Source organism: Acipenser ruthenus, chromosome 1 (genome assembly GCF_902713425.1).
Source record: "Acipenser ruthenus chromosome 1, fAciRut3.2 maternal haplotype, whole genome shotgun sequence".
In the NCBI taxonomy this organism is placed as follows: Eukaryota; Metazoa; Chordata; class Actinopteri; order Acipenseriformes; family Acipenseridae; genus Acipenser; species Acipenser ruthenus.
This window is the reverse complement of record NC_081189.1, coordinates 23,627,670-23,651,176: the sequence shown is the minus strand read 5'-3', so window position 1 is coordinate 23,651,176 and position 23,507 is coordinate 23,627,670. Positions and strand designations below refer to the sequence as shown.

Here is a 23,507-nt window from a genome sequence, read left to right as displayed (position 1 = left end):
TTCATCAAGTGTCATCAAGATATCTGTCACTCACAGCGCGAAAACAACGGTTAATGAAATGGATCTTAATTGTATTATGATCACGGGCAGTTTAATTGAATTGCCAAACTGATTTGACACAATCTAGTGTTTTAACAATATACCCCCAGCTTTTCTGTTCTGTGAAGCCCTCATTCTGTCAGATATTGTACAGCACGATTTGATATATGTTTAAGTACTGTTATAATGTTAAAATCAAATTAAATGTGAGTAAGTGTTATCTGGAAATTAATATCAGCCATATCATCTTGAATAATACATGCCACTGTGAATCAATTGTAATGATCAGTGCTGCATCATGGGTTGATCTACAAAGTATGCCTTGTAATACAATAACCAGATATACTACAGGTTTTGTGAACCCGGCTCTAATGTAATACTTCTCATTTAGAGAGATGTGATCCGTTGTGCCCAGCCAGGTACACAGAAATACCACACACCTTAATAGTCAGACAAAACATAAGTGACAACTGATTTTGACAAGAATTACCACAAAAAATGTGTTTTCATTTCCCTGTTGGGAGGTCGTTTAAGGACCTGTATGTGAAGAATCAAGTCTTTTTATCACAAGACTGCACTTCCAAGACATTTGTAAGTGTAGCTTCCTATGGGGTGTCCAATGGGGTTGAGACTTACAACATCATTTAGGATAAATACATACAGCATTATAACCCAAAATAAGCTTTATTGTAAGAAAGTGTTGACACTGATACACAAAATCTACAAAATCCCAATAAATTGTTCTTGCAAGCCAATTGTTAGAATTGTATACAAATCATTTTCCTCCCTTTAAAAGTACAACAATGCAATGGAATAGTCTTGGTTTTGTGTTCCAGAGTGCTTGTAACAAGAGTTGCAGTATAAATTCTATGTATTAAGAATACTTCAGCATGGGGTCATTACAGTACCATTTGTTGAAAAGCACCAGTGAAATACCCTTAGTAAGGGTAGAAACTATACAACATAAAATACTTGTTTTTCTGTAATATATTCTAGTAACTAAGAGGCATTCATTGTACACACATACTTTCCATAAGCAATAATACAATGAAAAGAATGGCAGATAACTACAGTAATATTTATGTACCAGGGTTGGAATTCATATGAAAGAAATAAAAAATAAAGTCCTAGCCAATGCAATTTTACTTTGCATATTGTAAAAAAAAACAAAAAACAAAAAACCCTTAAACATGTCATAGTAACAGTATTTGTTTTTAAAAACAAGCACCTTCTGATGGTGTTTTAGTGAGATAATTACAGTTTTAAACTATGATCTGAGAGCTGCCTACAGTTAATAATAAATGTACAGCACCTTGTTGAGTATGAGGCATTGTGGTTATTGCTTGAAAGTACAGTACTGGTAGACTTTGTTAACTTGTGGCAATACAACCAGTCAAGGTATTTTGCTATAAAAGAAATGTATTTTAGCTCAAAAAAGCCAATTCATCCAATATGTAACTACAGCGTGGCGCAATCCTGCATTGATATGTTTAAAACATGTTAACCACTTCAGAGCTATTAGGCATAATTTTGTATATCATGAACGTTTTATAAACCCTTTTAAAAATGTTCACAAAACAGTGCCCCTCATGAAAAGCGAGGTGCAGATATTCTAAGGTATATTTATAGGAATTAAAAGATTCTGAAAGAACATATAGTCACCATGTTGAAATGAATCAGGGTGTATTGTGTAAATGCCTTAGGCAGCTACTTATTTTGTCCCCCTAACCACTCTGGTATGAAAACTTATTGTTACTTTATGAATACATATTTTACCATATCTTGTTAAAACGTGTGAATTATAAAGTACATCAAAATCGTACTCCATCTAATTACACATTCAAAAAAGCTAATCTTGACAATCAGATATAGCAATATGCATTATAGTGTCATTTCTATCACATTATGTGAGTTAGCAGTTAAGGAATAACTTTTACAAAAAAATTCAAAAAGATAAAAACAGTGAAGTGGTTAACAGTTTTAAAGTAGGTTGTATTTAATCTATAACACTTTTGAAAAAATATTGTGTAATAAACTGGAAGCTTGAGGTTTAACAATAAATAAGTCCTTTTGAGCCAACTTGTTCTTGTACTAATGAAGGATTGTTGTTTGCAACCTGGAAGCTGTGAACGAAATTCAGTTAAACTTCCATTCATTAGAATTTATTTGCCTCTATATATTATTGTATTAAAATAAATACACATCTATACATTTCAAATAAACAAAAAAACAATCATATAGCAAAACACCTTAAATGGTATAGACTGCTAAAGTACATTGAGAAATGGCTCAAGTTTGTTCTTATTCTTATTTAGTGCCGTACATTATTGTTACCCAAACTTAAATCTCAATATTTTTCTCACTCTTTATCCAATCACATAAATTATACAGTTACTTTGGTTATTAAAAACAAACAAATATCTCCATGTCAAAGTGACAAAACCCTTCCTTGCATGAAGTTGTTATGCAGTCCTGGACAGGATGTGAGAGGTCTTTGTTTAAAGTCATTGACTTTTTAAAGCTTTATCCCCCTGATATGCTTATGACGAAAAATAAGGGAATGACTGAGATTGTGAAATTGACTGGAGTCTCTGCCCAGGTTTGTAACAATCATTTTTACTGAAGCTCAATCTGTAGCCTCATTTTGAGGCTTTCCCCCAGCTCCCCCATGAGGTAGTCTCTGTCTTTGCTGTCTTCCAGTTTCTGCAGTTCTTTCTGTTTGTACAGCGGGATACTGGTGATCTCCAGCGTGTAGTTCCCTGGCAAGGACTTCTTCTTGGTGGTGTGCAGGTAGCTGAGGCCCTCGCGCTGGTGGATGCGGAACAGCCCGACATCGTTGCCGGAGGAGATGACGTAACGCACGTGGTTGGTGAGTGGCTCGATTGCAGGGATCAGCTCCAGGATGTGCTCGTGGATGTTCAGCTCTGAGATTTTAAAACTCAGCTTCAGAGGAGCGTCTATGTCCAAACTGGCCAAGCTGATAGGTTCCTCCTAGAACAAAGAAGGTTATAGGTCAAGGTCAACATGATTGCTCATTTTTGGGATTCCCCATCACTTTTCTATAAACAATATGCAAATGGATTCTCTGCTATTGCAAGTCTTCAACCCACTATTAAAAACAAACAAACAAACAAACAAAAAAAACCCTATAAAAAAACCTATGAAGAATGGATATGGTTAAGTAAAGGACATTAAATCACTGTTCACTTCAGTGAAAGGACAAGTATTAGTCTCATACCTCTGAAGGTTCAGTTTCATTGGTACTTCTCCTCTTCCTGCCATCTTTTTTGGAGTAGCCGTTGATTTTGCAGTCGTAACAGGCCTCTGGAGACAGGGCATTGTCATCATCCGCTTCGGCCCCTGGAGGCAGGTACTGGCCTTTGCTGAATCCCATGCCGGATACACAGTGACTGCAAAAACAACAATGTTAGGAAACTAGTAGGTGATATTCTCGTTATACTTTACATCTGTGTCATATAAAATAAAATGTCTACTTACCCTTGTCCCACTCTGTAATAACCAGGTGGACAGCCACACAGATAACCTCCCTCTGTGTTTGAACAGCCATAGTTGCAAGGGGTCTTGAAGGACATACACTCGTTCACATCTTGACAGCTGCTGCCAAATTCATCGAATGAGTAACCCGACGGACAGGCACACTTGAAGCTGCCAAGCGTGTTGTAGCAAGATGCAGAGCCACAGCTATTAGGGTTGGAACATTCATTCTCATCTGTAGAACAAATATGGTTTTACAGAATACAAAACACCTAAAACAGAATAACCTTTTTCTTTATAGATAAACCTCTTCCAAGGGTGTACAGTACAGTACTGGGCGAGGGTTTGGAGAGATGGTGGCATGGTGCAGAGGAGCACAGATCTGTAAATTCTGCATCGAAACCAGACAGGATTATATAAGAAATGGTTTAGCTAGTAAAAATGGTTTTAGTAACTGAGCTAGCCCCAAAACTATTAAAATTGGTTTAAGAATAACACGCTATCTGTGGCATGCCGCTTACAGAATTGAAGTAAAAATTTAAAGAACTTTCTCAAAACATTTCCCCAGTTTGAAATGTAATCAATCGGGACCAAGTCACTTCCTTCACTCATTAGTTGCTTCTGGAGGGCCGAAACGAGAGGCTCCTGTGGAATGGCAGTGACACTTTGGGCCTTGGCCTCACCGTTCAGATTCCAGACCAGTCAAGAATCTATAATTCTTACTATTTTAGAGACGATAATTAGGAAATTTATTTAAAGCATTTTGACCTTCCTATTAAAACTATGAAACAGGATAAGCAGCTGGAGTGTTGTAATGTAGCCAATACAAATACCAATAATAAGTAATGTATTTTATGGGAGTACAAATTCTGCTTGGCATGCTTTTTTTTTTGCTTTTTTATATTGCCTTTTCAAACAAAAACTCAATAAACTCCATTTGGTAAAATATTAGTTACAGATATTTTTACTACCCAGAGTTAATTGGTAATGACTTTTGCTTATAAATCTGTCTCGCTAAAATCGGTCAAGCAATTATGTTAAAGAAAAACACAGCCACCTCAGTTAAGATGCCAATCTCAGCATGTTAGGCAGTATAACATTAATAGTTTTCCAGTCTGGCCAATGGAACTATGCAGACAGATTAGCTTCATCTAAATGTTAATCATATGGATTTCATTTCAGGAGGATAATCAAATGAATTATTGTAAAGCAAGCAACTATGCAATGAAACATCAATTTAAAAAGCTGGTTAGATTGATAACAAGACCAAGTACTGATTAACAGATTACAGTAAAATTTATTTGTTGTTGTATGGAATGCACAAAGACTTCTCTGTGCTGTTGCCACTGAAACCTGATAAGTTCACAATGTTTTAGTACACAGATATATTACAAATGATATTTTTTTGACTGTGGCGGACACTCACCGACACACTGGTTCCACTGGTAGTGCTGTGTGTACCCCTGAGGACAGCCGCACCGGTACCCTCCAGCCATGTTCTGGCATCCGTGTTGGCACCTGTGGCTGCTTTCACACTCATCCACATCTGCAACAGAGGTATGAGAAGAGATATAAAATTGATGTAACTGCCAGTTGATTGGAACCAGCAGACTCACGACCATACCACCATACCCTCTATGCGGTAGTGCCTTTTCTAGGTGAGCCGCTGGGGACAGCTTTTCTAACATGCTGTTTTAAGACTCTGGGCTCTGTTTTAATGATTGCATCATACTATAGCAATCAATCATTTCATATTTTTGCCGCAGTGTTTTTAGTGATGCACATTTACGATAAACACATACTGAAATGTCCACATTGTATTTTTTTAAAAAATTCTGTCATGAATAGGCAAAGCAATGACATTATTAGGATTTTTATAAGCAGCTTCCTTTTCATCACATTTTTTTTTTTTCATTAAAGCTTTTATAGGATAGTCTCTTCATGTGAAGTTTTTTAACATTCATTTTGAGGACAACAAGCTTCTCCATCATGCATGATATGCACATGAATAGTTATCTTTAAATAAAAGTAACATCTGGGTTCTCTGTTTCAAAATTCATGTGCTCAGCTTATCGTACCACCACAGTTTAGGCCGGTGGAGTCCAGATTGTATCCTCTTTGGCATTCACAACTGAAACTGCCTGGAGAGTTCTGACAGATTCCTTTAGAGCCACAGAGGGAAGGCTGGGAGGCACATTCATTGTTGTCTGGTGAGAAGAAAAAAACAGTTTCTTTAAAAAACATAATACTATATACAAGACAAACAACTATAAAAACCAGACAAATATATAAAGAAAATTAACCCTTCCGCAGCGGTACCTCAGCCTCAGTAAATCCTCATCCTGCTACACATAAATAAAATAAATAAAACTGTCTGCAATCAATCCATCCACTTGCCCTCCTTTTTTTTTTTTTTACAGCAATTGATTTTTCTTTCAAGAAGCTCACAGTATATCAGAGGAAGGGGGTCTTGGGGGGTCACAGGGTGTTTGAGTGCTGCACATGTAGCTCTTAGGTTAGCTCTGGCTGACTCTCCTGCACTACTCTATAAAACTTGTGTTAAAAGGTTAACACATCTGGAATGTACACATGCATGGAAAGCACTTCTCCAGGTAAGAGTAACACAAAGAAACTCACCAATACAGGCAGTGTGATGCTGTGTAAATCCTGGTGGACACTTGCATGTAAATCCTCCAATGGTGTTTACACACAAGAACTGGCAGTTGTGTTGTTTGGTTTGACACTCATCAAGATCTATAAAGCAGCACAACACAAGTTAAGCCTCTACTGTAACAGGTAATATAGACTGTCTGGCTTTGTGAAATGTTTTCTTTCCTCTGCCAGACAGCTATTTACGTCCCATTCATAAAGCTTGAATTTGTTATTTCAAGGTTTCTAAAGTCTGTTTTTGCTTCATCTAGAACATCTCCAGGCATACAAAACATTGAAAAACCTTGTTACAAAAAAAAAAAACACAACACAATACGAGTAGCTTTGTAAATTAGTGCCCCTGTTGTCTATCAATACTTCCATCTGCAAAACTAGAATAAAAAAATATCATTCTGTTGGGTATTTTTTGTTTCCCTTGATGTGTAGCCTTGCGTCCCCTCTCTTGATTAAAGATCTTGGATATAATGTAAATGGTATGCGATGCATGAATTCCACTACTATTCTTTTCCCCCTCTGCCCTCTGCTCTGTTTCATAGATCTGTCAATACAATTTGTAAGTGAAGTAGTGTGTTTCATCTACAGCCTTGACTTTTTTGTTTATTGTTTCACCTTTATTTACCGAAGTTTGATGTTGATTTATTTATTGCATTATGAATAGTCTCCTCAGGTGAATCACTCTTCAAATAAAATACACTTTGGATTTCTATAGCATGTACAGTAAACAGGTAACAACAATGACCTGGTTCTTATATCCTATAGTGCCATCAAGTATAGGCCAGGATGAGCCAGTAAGGTCTTAGTCTGTATAGTAAAGAATTACACGATAAAGTTTGGTGCCTGTAAAGAAAATGCAAGTTTTCAAACTAGATACCTTTACAAGTCTTCCCATCCTCTTGAAGAATGTACCCCCGTGGACACGAGCACAGGTAACTGCCCTCTGTGTTTTTACAGATGAAGTTGCAAGGCTTTGGAGACTGGACACACTCGTCCACGTCTGTAAACCACAAATAGAACATATAGAGAAACAGAACAATATGCACAACACAAAGTGATTTCTGACTCAACAACATGAACTGCTTAATAAGGACGTTCTTGGTTCAGTAGACAGCCACTTACCCACACAGGTGGTGCCTGTAATGTCAGTGGTGTAGCCCAGTTTGCAGAGACAACGGAAGGAGCCCATGGTGTTGATGCATTGTCCATTCCTACACAGGTTAGGCATGACTTTGCATTCGTCAATATCTGTTGAATCAAGATACCAGATTACACCAGAACACAGTAGTTGGGGGTCAAAGTTAAAAGACCATGCTCAAAGAAAGACCATATCTGTTTTGCTTTATAATGAAATGACATTACAATAAGAGGACTACACTTATGAGCTGTATATAAACATGCTTGGGGATGCTAAAATAAATGCTATAAATATTTAGAGGTAGAAACAATGTTTAGGCTAAGTCTGTGAAAGAGAGGGGACTAAATGTAAACATGTGTTTGTAACAGTTTGGTTTAAACCCCCTCTGGGAAATGGAGTGTGGGGATGGAAGAGCAAACAGTCCTACAGCCTGGGCTTGAGAAGCTTTGTGTGGCTCCACCAGTGCAGTTCCAGCTATAGCTAAAGGGTCATGAGTGCAGCTGCGCTTACAATTGTGATGTTGATACAGTAGTGGAAGTGCAAATTGGTTAGCAATGTAAGAACCGCTGTGTGTGTGTGTGTGTGTGTTGGTGAGAGGGTGCCACATTCTCCCGTCTCCCTGAAATCACCAGTTTCTAATGCCCACTCTTCCCCTCACCAGTGCCATCAGTAGTGTAGCCGGGGCCATGGGGACAGAGCTTCTTGTAGTGGCCGGTTCCAGGCAAGGGGCAGATCTCACACTGATTGCCCCAGCCTCGGCCTCCATCGCAGCAGCATTCTGACTTGGTGGAGAGGTTACGACTACTGGAGGACATCTGGCACATGGTCTGCAGGACTTCAGTGAAGCAGAAGCCTTGCCGATGGTCTGTGTGAGTGACAGAAACAGCCACTTAATACACGCTTCCAAATATACTTCAAAACTCACAGTGCAGTTGTTGGGCCAAGCCTTAATTAAAATAGTTGGATTTTGGTTATACGACTTCGAATAATCTGATGCACAACACAGCCTGTCAAGGGTTTTAATTTACCACTCCTGATACTTTGGAAACTTTGGTTTTATAGCAGCCAATCAAGGCAAATTAATATGATCCTGATGTTAGAGAACTTCTGAGAAAACTTATGTTGTAGTAATGATGGTTACGTTTGGAGATTCTAAATACAGATTATGACATAGGAGTGTTCCTACCAATGCATTCCGTGGCTGTCGGTCCAGACTGGAAGCCCTCATTGCAGTCACACCTGTAGCTGCCAACTGTGTTAACACAGCGCCCGTTTTCACAGATCCCAGGTTTAGTGCGGCATTCATTTTCATCTATCAATGATTATAAGAATTGGAGAAAGCTTAAAAATAAAACAGGAATGAAATTCCACAGTGTGGTTAAATCCTATACATACAGTACATTTAACAGGGTACAATGCTTAAGACAGATTTATCAAGGTCTTTATTTTGAAAAAGAAAAAAATGTCTGTTTATTTTACAAAACTAGTTACAAGCAATTTCCTTGGTGCATTTAAAGATTCAAGTGTGCCTAACTAATATGTCACTTGTGTAGCTGCTGCTGGGCAGAAGATGGTCTTACCCTGGCACCCTTCTCCATCAGGCCTGCGGGCCATGCCAGGAGGGCAGATACACATGAAGGTCCCGATCAGATTCTTGCAGACCATGCCTCTGGATTCACAGTCATGGAGTCCCTCCGAGCATTCATCCAGATCTGGAATAGATCAGAACCATTTTTTACATTGCAAATAAGTACAATAAATTAGTAAATAAGGAACTGTGATGTATAAAAAATAAAAAAAAACACATACCCAGTTGTATATTTGGGTAGACTAGTCAGAGGTGTGTTTTTAAGTAGCTTATCCTCCTGTGATATCCTCCTTTTTGTATGCATTGCTATTTTTCTTAGCTTTTGTTCTTACCTTTACACATCTTCCTATCCTCCCTCAGGGCATAGCCGGCAGGGCAAGTGCACTCGTAGGCTCCATATGTGTTGATACAGCGGAAAGCACACAGTAGAGGATTTTGTGTACATTCATTGATATCTGTATTACAGAGAATAAACATCTGGTGATATGGAAGGCATTCTCACATATTATTGTATGTATTTAATAAAGGAAATTGCGACTCACCCTCACAGGTCATCATTGGGCCTGGCTCAAACCCTTCATCACAGTTACACTCAAATCCACCAATCACATTGGTGCAGGTACCATTGCCACAAGGATTTCCTATTGAACATTCATCAGTGTCTGCAAGAACAATATAAAACATATTAAGATTTAAATACTTAAACATGTCTCAAACAACCATTTCCTCTCCTTGACTATTGCTTGCAGTAAATCTGGACCTGTTCAGGGAGCAATATGGTACTCACAATTATGGCCTGTTAATTTCTCCCCCCATACCCCAACAGTATGTGCTATGTACAGTATCTTTCCATTAATATGGAGCACAGTCAGACAAAGATCCACTGTTCCTATGTTCACTAAGTCAGCATCTTACCAATGCAGTGGACTCCAGTATAGTCCAGGCTGTATCCCATTGGGCACTCACAGCGGAAGGACCCATCCGTGTTAATGCAGTGGCCATTGGAACAGATCCCTGGGTTCTCCACACACTCGTTGACATCTAAAGAAATGACAATAAAAAGAATGCATCTGTATCAATGTGTCCTCCATCCCCATCATGAGAACACTATTACGACTTCTTTAAAGTAGGCACTTACATTTACTTTCATTTGCATTTCTTTTATTTTTTTGTAAAATAACTATATATAAAAAACAGTATGTTAGTAACATACATAGTAAAACTGAGCTGTTAGTATCATGCAAAAGTAGATCAACTTGACCCACCACAAGTCATATGGACAGAACAAATGGATGGATGGACAGACCAACAGGGTCCTCCATGCCGTATCTTCAGATTGTGATACACAGTAAGTCGTGCTAAAGCACATCCTAACCAAATCTCAATTGATTTGCCTGCTTTGTCTATTCTCTCCCTCTCCCTCTCTCTCTCTCTATATATAAGTGTGACATGTATGTCCGTAAACCCAGAAGGACAGCTACCTCCCTGCCCAGATTCTCACATGTCAATACCTTCTGCTAAACAATGACCTAACCAAGTTTCACCACAAATGGTTAAGTGGTTTTGAGCAGTGGACGTTTCTTGCATCAAAATCGTAGGGCAATCTGTCATACCTTCACGTGTGTCACCAATGCCTGGAATGGTACCATGACCAAATGGACAAAGCTCCTGGAATGCCGCTGTAATTTAACAGAACAGTGACAACGTGTTACTGAGCAACATGTTTTTTTGCAGATTTGATTTTATTCTACACTCGCTGTTTAAGCAATTTTTACATATTTATATATTGGCAGCCAAAGCTGTAAAATAATACAAAAGAAGCAGCTACATCTCAGTTGGTATTTCTGTCCTGTGTAATCCTATCTGTATGTAATATAATGTACCTTCTCCTTCCTTAGGACAAAGTTCACAGGGGTCTCCCCAGCCTTCTTTAGCCATTTTACTGCAGCAGCACTTTGCTTTGGTTGTGTTGAAAGCCTTTGGCACAGAACACTTTCCATTCTCAAACTTGGTGAAGCAGAAACTCTCTCGTGTATCTATTAAAAAAACGAAACTATGTAAACCCAAACTCATGTATTCAATTGTGAATTAAAAATCAAATGTCTTGCAGCCCCTGGTTCCTATAGAAAACATTTAGCATTGTGCAAAATACTTTAAGGGGATGTGCAAGAGGATAAATGAAGTGCAGTAAACTACTGACGGTTACTAATAAACTCACCAAAGCACCTGCGTCTGTTATCAGACAAGACGAATCCTGGTCGGCAAACGCACTGGAAACTCCCGGGATTGTTAATGCAGGAACCAAACAGGCAGATATTGGGGTCTTCATCGCACTCATTGATGTCTAGTTGACAATGAGGAACACATCAGTTATCTAGATATTCACACTTGCCATCTTGAATCACAATGCAATTGAGAATTTGTGCATGCATGATGACAAATGCAGATCAAATAAATACATATAAACACATTTTTAAAATAAGTTTTTCAATCTCTACATTTATTTCATTAGATGTTTCTACATGTACATTATTTTGAGTCACTGTGTTTATGAAAGGTGGGGTTTTATGGGTTTGTTTCTTAAAGCACAAAAGTAAAGAAATCATACAGCAACTAGAAACAGGAGAGTAAGAAGTTGGGTTAGGAATAACAGTGAAAAATGTGAATCTTTCCACAGTATGTCTGAAAGCTGACCCATGCTGAGTGCAGACTGAGGGGACCAGAAGACTGGAGAATGGACTGGTCCATCCATCAGTGTCAGGGCTTCCTGCCATGCAGGGGCAGTTATAGATGGAAACACCGCTGTCTGAGACCATTACAATAACAAAGGCAATGCATGTCCTTTTCTGGAAAATGTGTTCATTCTTCACGCAAAACTCAAACCACTGATTTATTTTTCTACAAACACATATGGGGTGTAAAGTATACTGTATCTGAGGTAATGGATTCTAATCCTGCTTGGGGAAAACCAGAAGTCCTTCATCTATCAACACCCCAGCAAGGTGTACTGGAACAACTGGAGCTGTCGTTTAAATGAGATTGATTTCACTTTAGCATTACCAATGCAGTTTTCATTCTGAACATCATATCCTGGAGGACAGATGCATCGGAAGGTTCCATCAAGGTTCTGACATGTTCCAGGAGAGCATGTTCCAGGGAAAGTCAAACACTCATTGGTATCTGTTGAGAAAGCAGAAGAAACTTTAATACGTAGCTAGACTCCAAACCAACTAGGTGCTCAAAATGCCATTTCCATTTTATCTTAGGATAAAAAAACAACGGATTGTATGGTTGAAGGTATATCAACATGGTGTGGGTTAGATGTGTGCTGTTGCTGTGTTATAATGGCTGAGCATTGTAAAACTCCCCTAACCGTAACCACTATCCTACCAGTTCAAAACAGGAATCTTAATGTGGAACATAAAAAAGGCAGTTCAAAAAGGTCCCGGAGTTCAGAAAGAATGTTTTTCTTAGGCATTTTACAGTATAATGTTATGTAAGTCACCCTGGATAAGGGTCTGCTAAGAAATAAATAATAATAATAATAATAATAATAATTAAATGGACATTGAACAGCTTATGTATTAGCTAACACGTGTATCCTTCTACAGTGAGCAGCACCCATTAGCTGCTCCTATATACAAATAAAAATATACAGTTGCTCACCAACACAGTTCTTTCCATCAGGTGTGAGCTCATAGCCCTCTTCACACAAACATTGGAAGGAGCCAATGCTGTTGATGCACTGGCCATTTCGACACACCTGCCCATATAAGGTCCTGCACTCATCAATATCTAAGACAAGAAAAAAAAAAAAACATAATTTATTATTTTTTTAAATAAATATGAATATTACCAAATGTTCCATAAAAATAGCAACTTCAAACAAGGGCTCACCAATGCAGTCGTTGTTGTGAGTAAGTTCAAAGCCTGGATGGCAAAGACAGTTGTATGATCCCACTGTGTTCTTACAGGTTCCATTTCCACATGGCTGACGTTCGCATTCATCAATATCTTAAAAAAAAACAAACAAAAAAAAAACGATAAAAAGGTCCACTTTAAATGAGAATCAATATATGCATTCAAACAGCAGAGGGCGCTCTCACACTTACTGTTACACTAGCAGTGTGCCACTATCCATCTGGCTTTCAGACACAATTTGTACATTTTAAATAAACTACAGTATTAACAATGTTGCTTTTATTAAAGTAAAACCCAGGCAGTTTTTTTCAAACAAAATCTGGGTGCACTCCTAATAGTTTGTACTTGATTGTTTCTAACACTGGCATCTACTCCATAAGCTGGAGCCCAGTGAAATACTCTCCTACCCAACTATTCTTTAATGTTAGTTTCCTTGTCTGTGAGAGACACAAAGCACCTGGTAATCACATTCAAGTCAAAGTTTCTTCCACTTACCCATACACATCTTCTGATCTGGGGTTGCCTTGAAGCCATTGTGACAAGCACAGCGATAGCCTCCTTGCAGATCCACACATTTACCGTGACTGCATACGTTAGGAATTTCCAGACATTCATTACGATCTTGAAGGGAAGAAGGCATTAAACAAGGTTAAGACCTCACGCGTGTATTCTATTTACCTCTGTGGACATTAATAAGGCACATTTTTAGAATGCTGCCAAAGTCCACAGTTGGCACTCCTCATTGGAAAGTTTCTGTAAATATTGTACTTTAGCCATTTGTCTCTGGGAACTCGGCAGTTGACCATAAACCTGTAGGCACTGATGTTTTCTCCAGAGTGTTTTAACTGGCAGGCAGGTGAGTCTAAAGCAGTTTCTGATTTGGCAAAGCAAAGCTGCACCTGCAATTTACACTCAGCACCAGCCTTTGTCTCATATGTGACTTGTGCCTGATGGGTTAGGTCAGAGACATAAAGATGTCATATCTTGCACTTATTTAAAATGTCACACAAAAATGTAATTCCTTGAAGTCTGTGTAATGAACTCTACTCTATGAGTCAGTCCCATTAGTTTACTTTCCGTGAAGGTAGTTTTAAGACACATTATTGCTTTTTTTTTGTAAACTGTTTGCCACTACAATGCAGAATTCTCCTGCTACTACAATTTTATATATATTACATCTTCAAGCTCTTTTATGGCTCCAGGAAGTGTTTTTGCTGCAACGATAAGATTTTTTAAAATCAACGTTTTTAATTGGACTTAAAAGTCTCCTTAAATATGTAAAATCTATTTTGAAGTTTTGTCTAATATACATTAAACGTACATACAGACTGGGGTGTTAAAACTATTTCCTGGGTTGGGAAGTTGGAAAGTTGGAAATCCTGCCAACATTTCTGCTCTGGTATTGCTCAGAGTAAGCTTCAGCCCACGAGGTGTTTTTAATTAAAAAAAATATTTCGGAAATCACTGACTGTGGTGTGATTCATAATACCCAACATTGTCAACATTTACAGGAAAAACAGCGAAAAGGGAATTTCTAGTAAGCTTTTGTTATTCATGAAATGTCTGAATAATTGCATTAATTACCCTAATTTACATGAATTTGATTAAACATGAGAATCATTCAGTAAATGTGCAAGCCTGATGTGCCCAACAGCATTCTTCTAAAGTATTTCTAAATATACAAAAACATCAAATGATGCTTTACCAATGCAAGCCCCATTAGGGGAGAGTTTGAATCCATCTGCACATTCACAACGGTAGCTGCCTGGGCTGTTGATACAGTCAGCATTGCGTTGACAGAGGTTATCCCCATTACTGCACTCATCAATATCTGAAATGAAGAAAACATCCATGTTACTCGGGCTACCCACAGAGTAATATTTAGTGCAGTTGCTGGGATTTATATTCAATGTTAACACATTTCAACATTTGTATTTCTCCTTTTAAAAGTTTATCATGTTAAATTTGTACAGTGATTTGGCAGTGATTATACTATGCATGTGTTACCTTGGTTAACAATGGGTTTTACAATGCTTTTCCATACCTATCTGTTACTGTACCAATAAAACAAGCAAAAAACCATGGGGATACAACTGTCTGCAAGATCTTAAATATTATGTATTGGTGTGACAATCTTTAAAACATCTTTAATATTCAAATATCCAGTGCTTTTGTAACCTCAAAGTGCATTGCTTTAATGACCGGAATGATTTGCCTGCTTTGTCTATTCTAACTCATTTTCTTAGTACAAATTTCCATAAATTTAAGATGTTGCTGCCAAGGCTCATCATCTAAAAGATCATGTGTGGGTCTCCTTTGTGCTAGCCTGCAGTGAGAGTGAAACCGCTTCGTGCAATAAGCGTTGTTTTTATATTTGCAAACTGGACTGACTTGAAAGGAAATACACCTCATTCTTGTGCTTCAAACTCAAGGCTAACCACATTCAGACCATTCTGAGACCAGAAGAATGAGAGTCTGTTGCTGTCTGACAGGAACAATCGTGATTGACGCTACAAGTAGTGCGGCTCAAGAACTCTGCAGCAGCGCAGGCGGTACAGACGCAGACAGAACGCTAATATTTTGAAAAGGAAGAACAAAAAAAAGTAAGAATGAGAAACACAGACCATGCTTTTAGAGAGCTAGAAACCTTGTCTTGATCCTCTGTCTAATTTGGTTGGTATTGTTCAAGCTTTGAGATCCAACCAAGACAGCCTCCTGAGTCCTAATTAGAAACTGCGTGCCAAAGTAGAAGGTGATGCGAAAGCCGATATTATGCATGTATTTTTACATAAACTCCAATATCTCCACAACACAGCTGTGTAAACAGATCAGGAACTGAAGTCTATTGCTTCTTTAGATTTAAATTATTGAAGAATAGTACTGACTTCCACTGTTACATAGACAATCTGAATAACAGGCACCCAAGATTTTACAAAAAAAAATGATGAATGTACATTGTGTATGAATGCTGTTACCTTCACAGACCAAAAGCAGGTCATTGTAGCTGAATCCAGTGGGGCATTCACAGCGGAAGCTTCCAATCTGGTTAATGCACACACCATTTGCACAGATCCCAGGGATCTCCCGACACTCATCAATATCTGCAAGGATCGAAAAATGCACACGCCTCTTAAAACTCTGACAGTATTACAGAATATATATATATAGAGAGAGAGAGAGAGAGAGAGAGAGAGAGAGAGAGAGAGAGAGAGAGTAATGATAAAATATACTATAGTGCAAATGCCCTTTTAATATAGTCTACAGTCAAATTCTGATTATCCAAACATCCCCTTGTTAACCTGTCTTTTTGTGTGTTGTGCTCTTCTGCCCAGTTTGCAATGCAAATGCACTATTCAGCCCTAATTGCTGGTATTTACAGAACACTTCAGTCCTGTAGGTTATATATTTACAGATAAAGGGGTGAATTATATCTTTTTTGGAGGTTTCTTGATTTGGAAAGTCATGTCATAATTTGATTAAAAGAACAAATCAATTATCCGAACACCCCCCAGTCACAATTAGAGCGACACACGTTCTACTGTAGTATACTAAAGTATGTTATTGTATTATAGCATACTACAGCATAGGTAGGGATTACTGTAATAATACTAAAGTACACTAGTGCTGATTATAGTACTCATTTTATTTTAGCTCTGATTCATAATTTAAGAGCACCGAATGAAAAGGAATCAAAAACTAAAATAATAGACTTAAGCCTTACCAACAGCTTTTCCAGTGTGGATGTCAAAGGTGAATCCTGGGATGATATTTCCACAGAGTGTGCGATACTCCGCTGTAATACACAGGTTGAGCTGCATCAGTACCAAAGTATGACAAACTCCCTGTTAATCTTTTAAACTGGTTTACTTTGTGTCCATGTTAGAATAGTAAAGCCCAATACACATTCCATCTCCATGTGTAAGACGAACGAATAGAGAGTTGAAGGGAGCTTTCACACACATGCCATTACCCACAGGAGAGGGAGCTTGAGGGATTACTCTTTACCACAGACGGTACTTAAATGAAACCTGACTAAACACTGCTTGTTTAACAGTTGTAGGGTTTATTACATCAAGTATATATAATACCAATAGAAAAGGTCTGCACCCCATTTTGTGTCCCCTGTTTGGCAAAAGGGCTTTCAATAAACCCTGGAAAGACACCGGGAAATCCTTCATTATAAGGGTAAGTAATGGTCCTGCAGTCCAGCACTCAGTGCTACAGCTATATCTCCTTGTCCAGCACTGCTTTTCGTTGTCTTTTTGACTATTGCTCCATATTATCAGGACAACTATGAATAGTCTGTAATGGGCTGCAATATACTCACATGTTGCAGGGGTTGGGCATGCCTCACAGGGCTTGTTCCAGGCTTTACCAACATTGTAAGAACAGCAGCACAGCCTCTTGGTGAGATTGAATGCCAGTTCATTCTCACAGGAAGTTCCATTGTAGTTTCTGTAGCAAACGCTCTTCCTCATGTCTGTGAAATACACAGAATATTTGTTGGTAGACACTTTTAAGTTGCAATTATCTACTAAACGTTAGGTAGAATTTATGGAGGCACTAGCCGAATTGTTTGTTTACTTGACATAGTGTCTTATAAGGTCTACCTTCAATTTGGATTAAGCATTTTTAAGTTATGGATGATAGCTGCTAAACATGCAACAAATATTCTTCACAGCAGTGTTCAGCGTGACTTACCCATGCAGTTGTTTCCCCCGTTGATCTGCATGTACTCTGGAGGGCAGACGCAGGTGTAGTTACCCAGGGTGTTGTAGCACGTACCAGGCCCACAGATACCAGGATAGGTTACGCATTCATCAATATCTACAGAGCAAAGACAGAATTAGAATTGGGTTTACCTCTCATTTAACTTTCATTGTAGAAACAGTTGTTGTATTTCTTGGAAACTGTTTGTGATGCATGATTTCTCAGGTAAAAAACACATTCTACATTTAAACATATTCAACTTCATAACATTTCACTCAGCAACCCCCCATTCCACACCATACTTGGGTGTTAATGGAGAAAGAAAATCCAAAACAGGATTGAGCCAGTGACTTTCTGGACCGCTTGCCCAGTGAGCCACCAGAATCTTTTATGAAAGAAGCTTCAAAAGAAATAACTATTATACAGTATGTCTTACCTTCACAGATTCGGCTTTCTTCATTGAGGTGGTATCCAGCTGGGCACTCACAATGAAAGCTGCCAAAGGTATTGACACAGTTTCCACCCTGGCACAGCCCTGGCAACTCCTGGCACTCGTCAATATCTACAGACAGGAAAATAAAGGACGTTAGCTTCAATTAGAAATACGAGGTTCAAGTTTATGAATGAATTAGTGAGCAATGAATGGCCCATTAGTTGGTAGAGTACTTACCCTCCAATATAATCGTAATAGGGTTGGGCCTAAACCCTTCACCTCCAGGGCACAGTGTGTTATACTCAGCTATAAAGACCAAGAATGTGTTTATTATAATCTGACCTTGACTTAGTTCAAACAATTAACCTACAACGGTCTGTCTGTTTCACTATTAACAAAAAAACAAAACAAAGCACACTGAAAAAGTGGACATTCCCTCAGTTTTTAATATTAATTTTTCTTTCTTATTACTGTTAAGTAGTGTTGTCATGGCTTTGGTATAATACTGAAAGGTGTGCTTACTTGTATTGACAGCTGGGCAGTGCTCACAGGGGTTTCCCCAAGCTCTTCCCTTAGAGCAGCAGCAGGAGGAACGACTGACACCAACCCCGACCTCAACACTGCAGGCCAGGCCGCCGTCTCCACGGTAGCCAAGCTCCAGGTAGCAGTTACCAACACGAGTGTCTGAGCAACAGGAACAGATTATTATTTTACCATCATACTAACTCTACAGTGCTCATCACTGCAGGGTATTTAGTTTTTGTAGCAATAGAAATATAATTTTGAGTTTAAACCTTTGCATGGCTGAAAAAGCCATGAGAATGAGGCTACAGTCATTTTAAACTGAAAGACTTACCAACACAACCGACTCCAGTTGGGTTCAGCTCAAAATCAGAAGGGCAGTTACACTGATATCCTCCAGGGGTATTCACACAAAGCCCGTTAACACAGTTTATGGGGTCAATACACTCATCAACGTCTGTAAAACAATCACACAAGTAACATCTCACAACTGCTTTACAACTTAACATTTAGAATGAAAGAAATGGCTAATGAACCAATGACTAATGACTTTGAAAGTCAACACAACCAATTTTCTCATTTCTTATATTTTCAGGTATGCAATGGTAATGTAATTCTTTTTGATGGTGTTTTAAACCTCCTTAATTCTTGTTATTTTTATTTAATATCTTATTTTTTCCCCATTGGATACAATTGTTATCTACAATAAACTTGTATTAGTAAAAAAGAAAACAACATGGATATTACAACAGTTTTAACAGTAGAAAAAAAAGCTTCCCTGACTATATGGCTGCTGGCTGTGGGGAGCATATCAAATACCATGTTTGAAAACCTTAAGCACTGTTACAGACTATGGTTCCTTTCCTTGAGGGCTCATTTGTTATATTCTGTATAACACGATACAGCAATGAGCCAGGGATATAGGGTCATATAGCAATGGAAATGTAATGGTGAGGGTACCAGCCATTTATTCCAGTCGCATACTATACCAGCATGATAATTCAAAGAATGCCACCCAAAGGGCCTACAGAATGCCTTTGTTTATCGTTTAAATTTAAGAACTAAAGGTCACTTTAATTCTGGATGTTGGTGTTGGTTTTTAGCCTTCTTGTAAGATGATGACTGGACCACAGTGAGGAGAAATAAATAAAGGACATTCTAGCACGAACCAGAGCTGACAGTGTCAGTGACTGTTTCTATGGAAACCTGCACCCGTTGTCTCCTGGACTAGGCCTCAATGCGTCAGGGAAGGGCGAGTACAGGACGCACACAACAGGGCCCAGAAATTATGTTTCTGGTGTAAAATAAAAGTTAACATTAAAAATGAAGAGCAGGTGCATACCTGTGCAGTTTCCTCCTGTTCTATCAAGTTCATAGCCATCATCACATATACATCTGAACATGCCTGGCAGATTCTTACAGGTACCAAATACACAAATGCTCTGGAAGGAACATTCATCAATATCTGTAATATAAGTTAAAAATGGTTAGCAGACACTATTGGATACAATAAAAAATAAAAAAAACATTTTGGGGTGTTTAACCGATTACTAGTAAAACGCAGGAAACCAATTGTTACAATAAATGTCAGTTATAATAAACATTCAAGATTGTTATTGGTTTGTCGCTGATGTCTTTTAATTAAAAACCTAAGGAGGGAGATGAGTTTCAAACTTTTGTTTCCATCTGAAAATCCACTTACCATTATTCTGACACAAAGAATGTAGGACTATAATGTCAGAGAACATCTGTCATAAAAATTAAACATATAGCTTTAGGGAGTCTAGAGACACATAGTATATATCTGAAAAATAAAAAAAATAATCTCATACAAGACCTGTGGATATTTCAAATGCTCACCAGTGCTTAAAAACTTGCTGGAGGACATTTTACAACGTGTTGCCATTTGTACAGGGTTACTCTTTGCACAAGCATGTGTCATGCAGAAATAAGGGCAATTTTGTACATAATGTTTGTTCTATGTAAAATCATTTGATACATTAAACCTTGCCACCTGGTTTTCACTATGCTTTGCCATGTTTAACATTGGAGTCTGTGAGGGACAAGTTCAGCTTAACCTTCAACACACTTATTACATGAATAATCCGTGACAGGAATTTAAAGGATAGCTAGAAAAGCCAAATGTGGTCCACTATTACTCTTTACAAATGCAGAACAAGCAAAAGGTTAAACTTTTAAGCATTCTGTGGCTTCCACTTGGAGCTCAGACAAACTGATTACAGATTGCCAACTTAAGCACTAGAATGCTTCAGAGCTGTGGTTATCCGCTCACAAACCTTAGGCTGTTTTTTTTTTATTACAGTCATGATTTATATGGTGAAAGAGTCAATGTAGTCATGATGATAAATAGCAGAAAGCTGGTCTTACTAAAGACTGTCATTTTCTGAAAAGGCTGATAGGATTCCATAACTATAGCTATATATAATTGAGGCCTATTTCAATGCAGAAGGGGGCAGAAGAGAAGGGTCTATGTGTGATTTTTATTGGAAAACAATTAGGACTTTGAGCCAAGTTTAAACCCAGGGAACCTTGGCACAAAGTAACCTTATGATGTGTTTTTTTATAATGGTTGATTGCCTCAATCAGGCTCAGTTGAAGCAATTTACTTTTATCACTGTATCCCGCATCCATTCTTGTGACTGCAGCTTTAGGACACTACAGCGGGTGTTTTTATTTGTGGTTTCCTGAACTTCAACCAATGAAAGCTCACAGGTCATTGGTTAGTTGCTCAGGACCTACCTTGGCAGGACTTGCTGTCTGGAGCTGGAGTGAAGCCCATCTCACACTCGCATCGGTAGGCTCCAGGAATATTCAGGCACTGCCCATTCTCACAAAGATTCACATTCTCGGCACACTCGTCCACATCTGTGAAGGAAGAGCAAGCAAAGAGCAAGACAGGTCAGTGCAGTGATTCACCACAGGTTCTCATATAAACCTACTTGCCAAAAGATTCATCAAGAAGACTCTGCATCTGTTTTATTGTGTATAGTTCATGACCTGTGTTCTATTAATGGAAATACCAATGCAAGTTCATCAATAACTGTTGTCTAGGAATTAATGCAACAACATTTGCCAATTATTTGAGATGTGTACAAATGCCTCTGGGTTTCTGATCGCAATATCAATTAATTCCAGATTTTTTAAATCCACTGACAGAAATATCTGGTCTACTTTTAATGTCATATCCACTGTGACATCTGACACATTCTTTCCCTTGTCCAGTGCTTCTTTAACCTGTTCTGTATACCAGTCTGACAGAGGGCGGGATCGCTATGAGCACTGTATTTAACTCTCTGATTGGTGGAAGTATTATTGCTGATCCAATCAAAACCACCAATAAAGTAAAAATAAATTATCCACCCGTTATACTGTATAGGTTACGATGTGCGCTGTAATAATAATAAAAAAAAATCCTTAACCTTCTAACGCCCACCCCAGGATACAGTCTGCGCCCCCCCAGTTTGAGATACACTGTTCTAGAGCACTCAGCTGAACTTTGTGTCATACCTGAACAAGTGTAGCCATCCCCTGTGAATCCTTCCAAGCAGCCACAGCGGTACGATCCAGGTGTGTTCATACATCTGGCGTTTGGACTGCATTGGTGGGTCCCATTAGCACATTCATCAAGATCTGAAGGGTTTCACAGGAAAATAAATGAACTCGATACCTACACCCAATCATCTATCTATAACTTCATTCTAGTTAAAACAGTTCCTCTAGCTGACACCCACAGTTGGTAAATGTGTCAGTTTAGTTTTCCCCTAACAGTGACTTTTAATAACACCTTAGGTTTTAGAAAGGAGACAGTTATTTCTAGGGCCAGTCCTTCAGAAATCATGAATTAAGAAAGGGTTAATAAAATGTCAGTTAAAACTGTATTAAGATCATTTCTTTCTTCTTTTCATGTGATGTTACGATAACCATTACACCAGGTTATTTGGAAATACCACTTCTGGTGCAAATCTACTATTCCCTATTCATAGCCACAGGGATGGAAAAGTGGATCCGAATAATACTTAAACTCAGTAAAATGTCTGGGTCTCCTTCCTATAAATACTTCCCTTTTGATTCAAATCTGAGATTACCAGCTAGTCTTTTATCTCACACATTCTCTGGCAGTAACCTTCTGTCTCAAAAACTGAATTAATGCTTGTCCTGTTCACGAAAGCAAAGACCTTGTCTGCACTCCCTCCTACGGTGAGCCCGTTGTCAGCCCTATTTGCAATTTTACCCAGTTGTCTTTTTCTTTTGAACCCCAAACTAACAACTGTGAATGCTCTCTGTAACCGATACCACTTTGATATCAAGGACAACAACAGCACTTCAAACAGGCCTTTGAACGCTTCAGTGTTTGTGAACGGATTGAATAAAAGAAAAGAAAAATGAGAAGAAACAGAACTTGGTCAAAACATTTGTTCAGTTCATAATAAGATGTTCTGTTGTTTTAATTAAAATACGATTGTAAATGTGCTTAACAAAGACTGAATAGAAGAATGACATGGTAAGCATAATGTACTGGTAAATGTTATTTGTTTGTGGCTCTGATTGCCATCTGGCAATGTAAGGCTCTAAAAGGTTTTTATTGCTCGTAATGTAGATCTGTTTTGCACTCACCCACACATTTAATGCCGTTTCCTACCCAGCCCTCTCGGCAGCTGCACTGGAAGCTCCCAGGGATGTTGCTACAGGAGGCGTGCATGTCACAGTTGTGAGCTCCAATCTCACACTCATCCACATCTAGACAGGGGAAAAAAACACTTAAACATGCAACATCGTTTTAAAGAAAAAAGCTGGTGAATGCTAAGACTGCAACGGTACTAATTTAGTGTCATAAGTGATACCATTCTGTAACAACCTATTACTGTTGTCCGCTTTTACCTAGCCATTGTCCAAATTCTATGGGAAACTCTTCCTGGATATGTTAGCTACATATTGTCTTATAAAATAATGCCCTGTGTTTATTTTAGTGTGGGATA

The 23,507-nt window shown here is 38.4% G+C and overlaps 1 protein-coding gene across 2 annotated transcripts in view; it reads right to left on the bottom strand.

The window, feature by feature from the left end:
• Positions 1-704: 704 nt before the first annotated feature.
• The window catches only part of LOC117409181 (fibrillin-2), a 93,175-nt gene continuing 70,372 nt past the window's right edge, over positions 705-23,507 (bottom strand). Inside the window, exons 32-65 of one of the 2 annotated variants that reach the window (XM_059022313.1) lie at positions 23,146-23,268; positions 22,039-22,161; positions 21,271-21,396; positions 19,853-19,975; positions 18,845-18,967; positions 18,511-18,672; positions 18,226-18,294; positions 17,992-18,117; positions 17,547-17,672; positions 17,173-17,325; positions 16,567-16,638; positions 15,821-15,946; positions 14,551-14,676; positions 13,341-13,466; positions 12,822-12,938; positions 12,591-12,719; positions 11,985-12,104; positions 11,143-11,268; positions 10,808-10,960; positions 10,538-10,603; positions 9,840-9,965; positions 9,467-9,586; positions 9,257-9,379; positions 8,917-9,048; positions 8,523-8,648; positions 7,995-8,201; positions 7,321-7,446; positions 7,076-7,198; positions 6,172-6,288; positions 5,613-5,741; positions 4,961-5,080; positions 3,538-3,769; positions 3,278-3,449; positions 705-3,027 (exon numbers count right to left, since the gene is read on the bottom strand). In XM_059022313.1, coding sequence (XP_058878296.1) covers positions 2,656-3,027; positions 3,278-3,449; positions 3,538-3,769; positions 4,961-5,080; positions 5,613-5,741; positions 6,172-6,288; positions 7,076-7,198; positions 7,321-7,446; positions 7,995-8,201; positions 8,523-8,648; positions 8,917-9,048; positions 9,257-9,379; positions 9,467-9,586; positions 9,840-9,965; positions 10,538-10,603; positions 10,808-10,960; positions 11,143-11,268; positions 11,985-12,104; positions 12,591-12,719; positions 12,822-12,938; positions 13,341-13,466; positions 14,551-14,676; positions 15,821-15,946; positions 16,567-16,638; positions 17,173-17,325; positions 17,547-17,672; positions 17,992-18,117; positions 18,226-18,294; positions 18,511-18,672; positions 18,845-18,967; positions 19,853-19,975; positions 21,271-21,396; positions 22,039-22,161; positions 23,146-23,268 — 4,640 coding nt within the window. In that variant the 3' untranslated portion in view covers positions 705-2,655. Of the gene's footprint in view, positions 3,031-3,277; positions 3,450-3,537; positions 3,770-4,960; positions 5,081-5,612; positions 5,742-6,171; positions 6,289-7,075; positions 7,199-7,320; positions 7,447-7,994; positions 8,202-8,522; positions 8,649-8,916; positions 9,049-9,256; positions 9,380-9,466; positions 9,587-9,839; positions 9,966-10,537; positions 10,604-10,807; positions 10,961-11,142; positions 11,269-11,984; positions 12,105-12,590; positions 12,720-12,821; positions 12,939-13,340; positions 13,467-14,550; positions 14,677-15,820; positions 15,947-16,566; positions 16,639-17,172; positions 17,326-17,546; positions 17,673-17,991; positions 18,118-18,225; positions 18,295-18,510; positions 18,673-18,844; positions 18,968-19,852; positions 19,976-21,270; positions 21,397-22,038; positions 22,162-23,145; positions 23,269-23,507 lie in introns of both variants that reach the window. The other variant, XM_034924604.2, reaches the window with a different exon arrangement.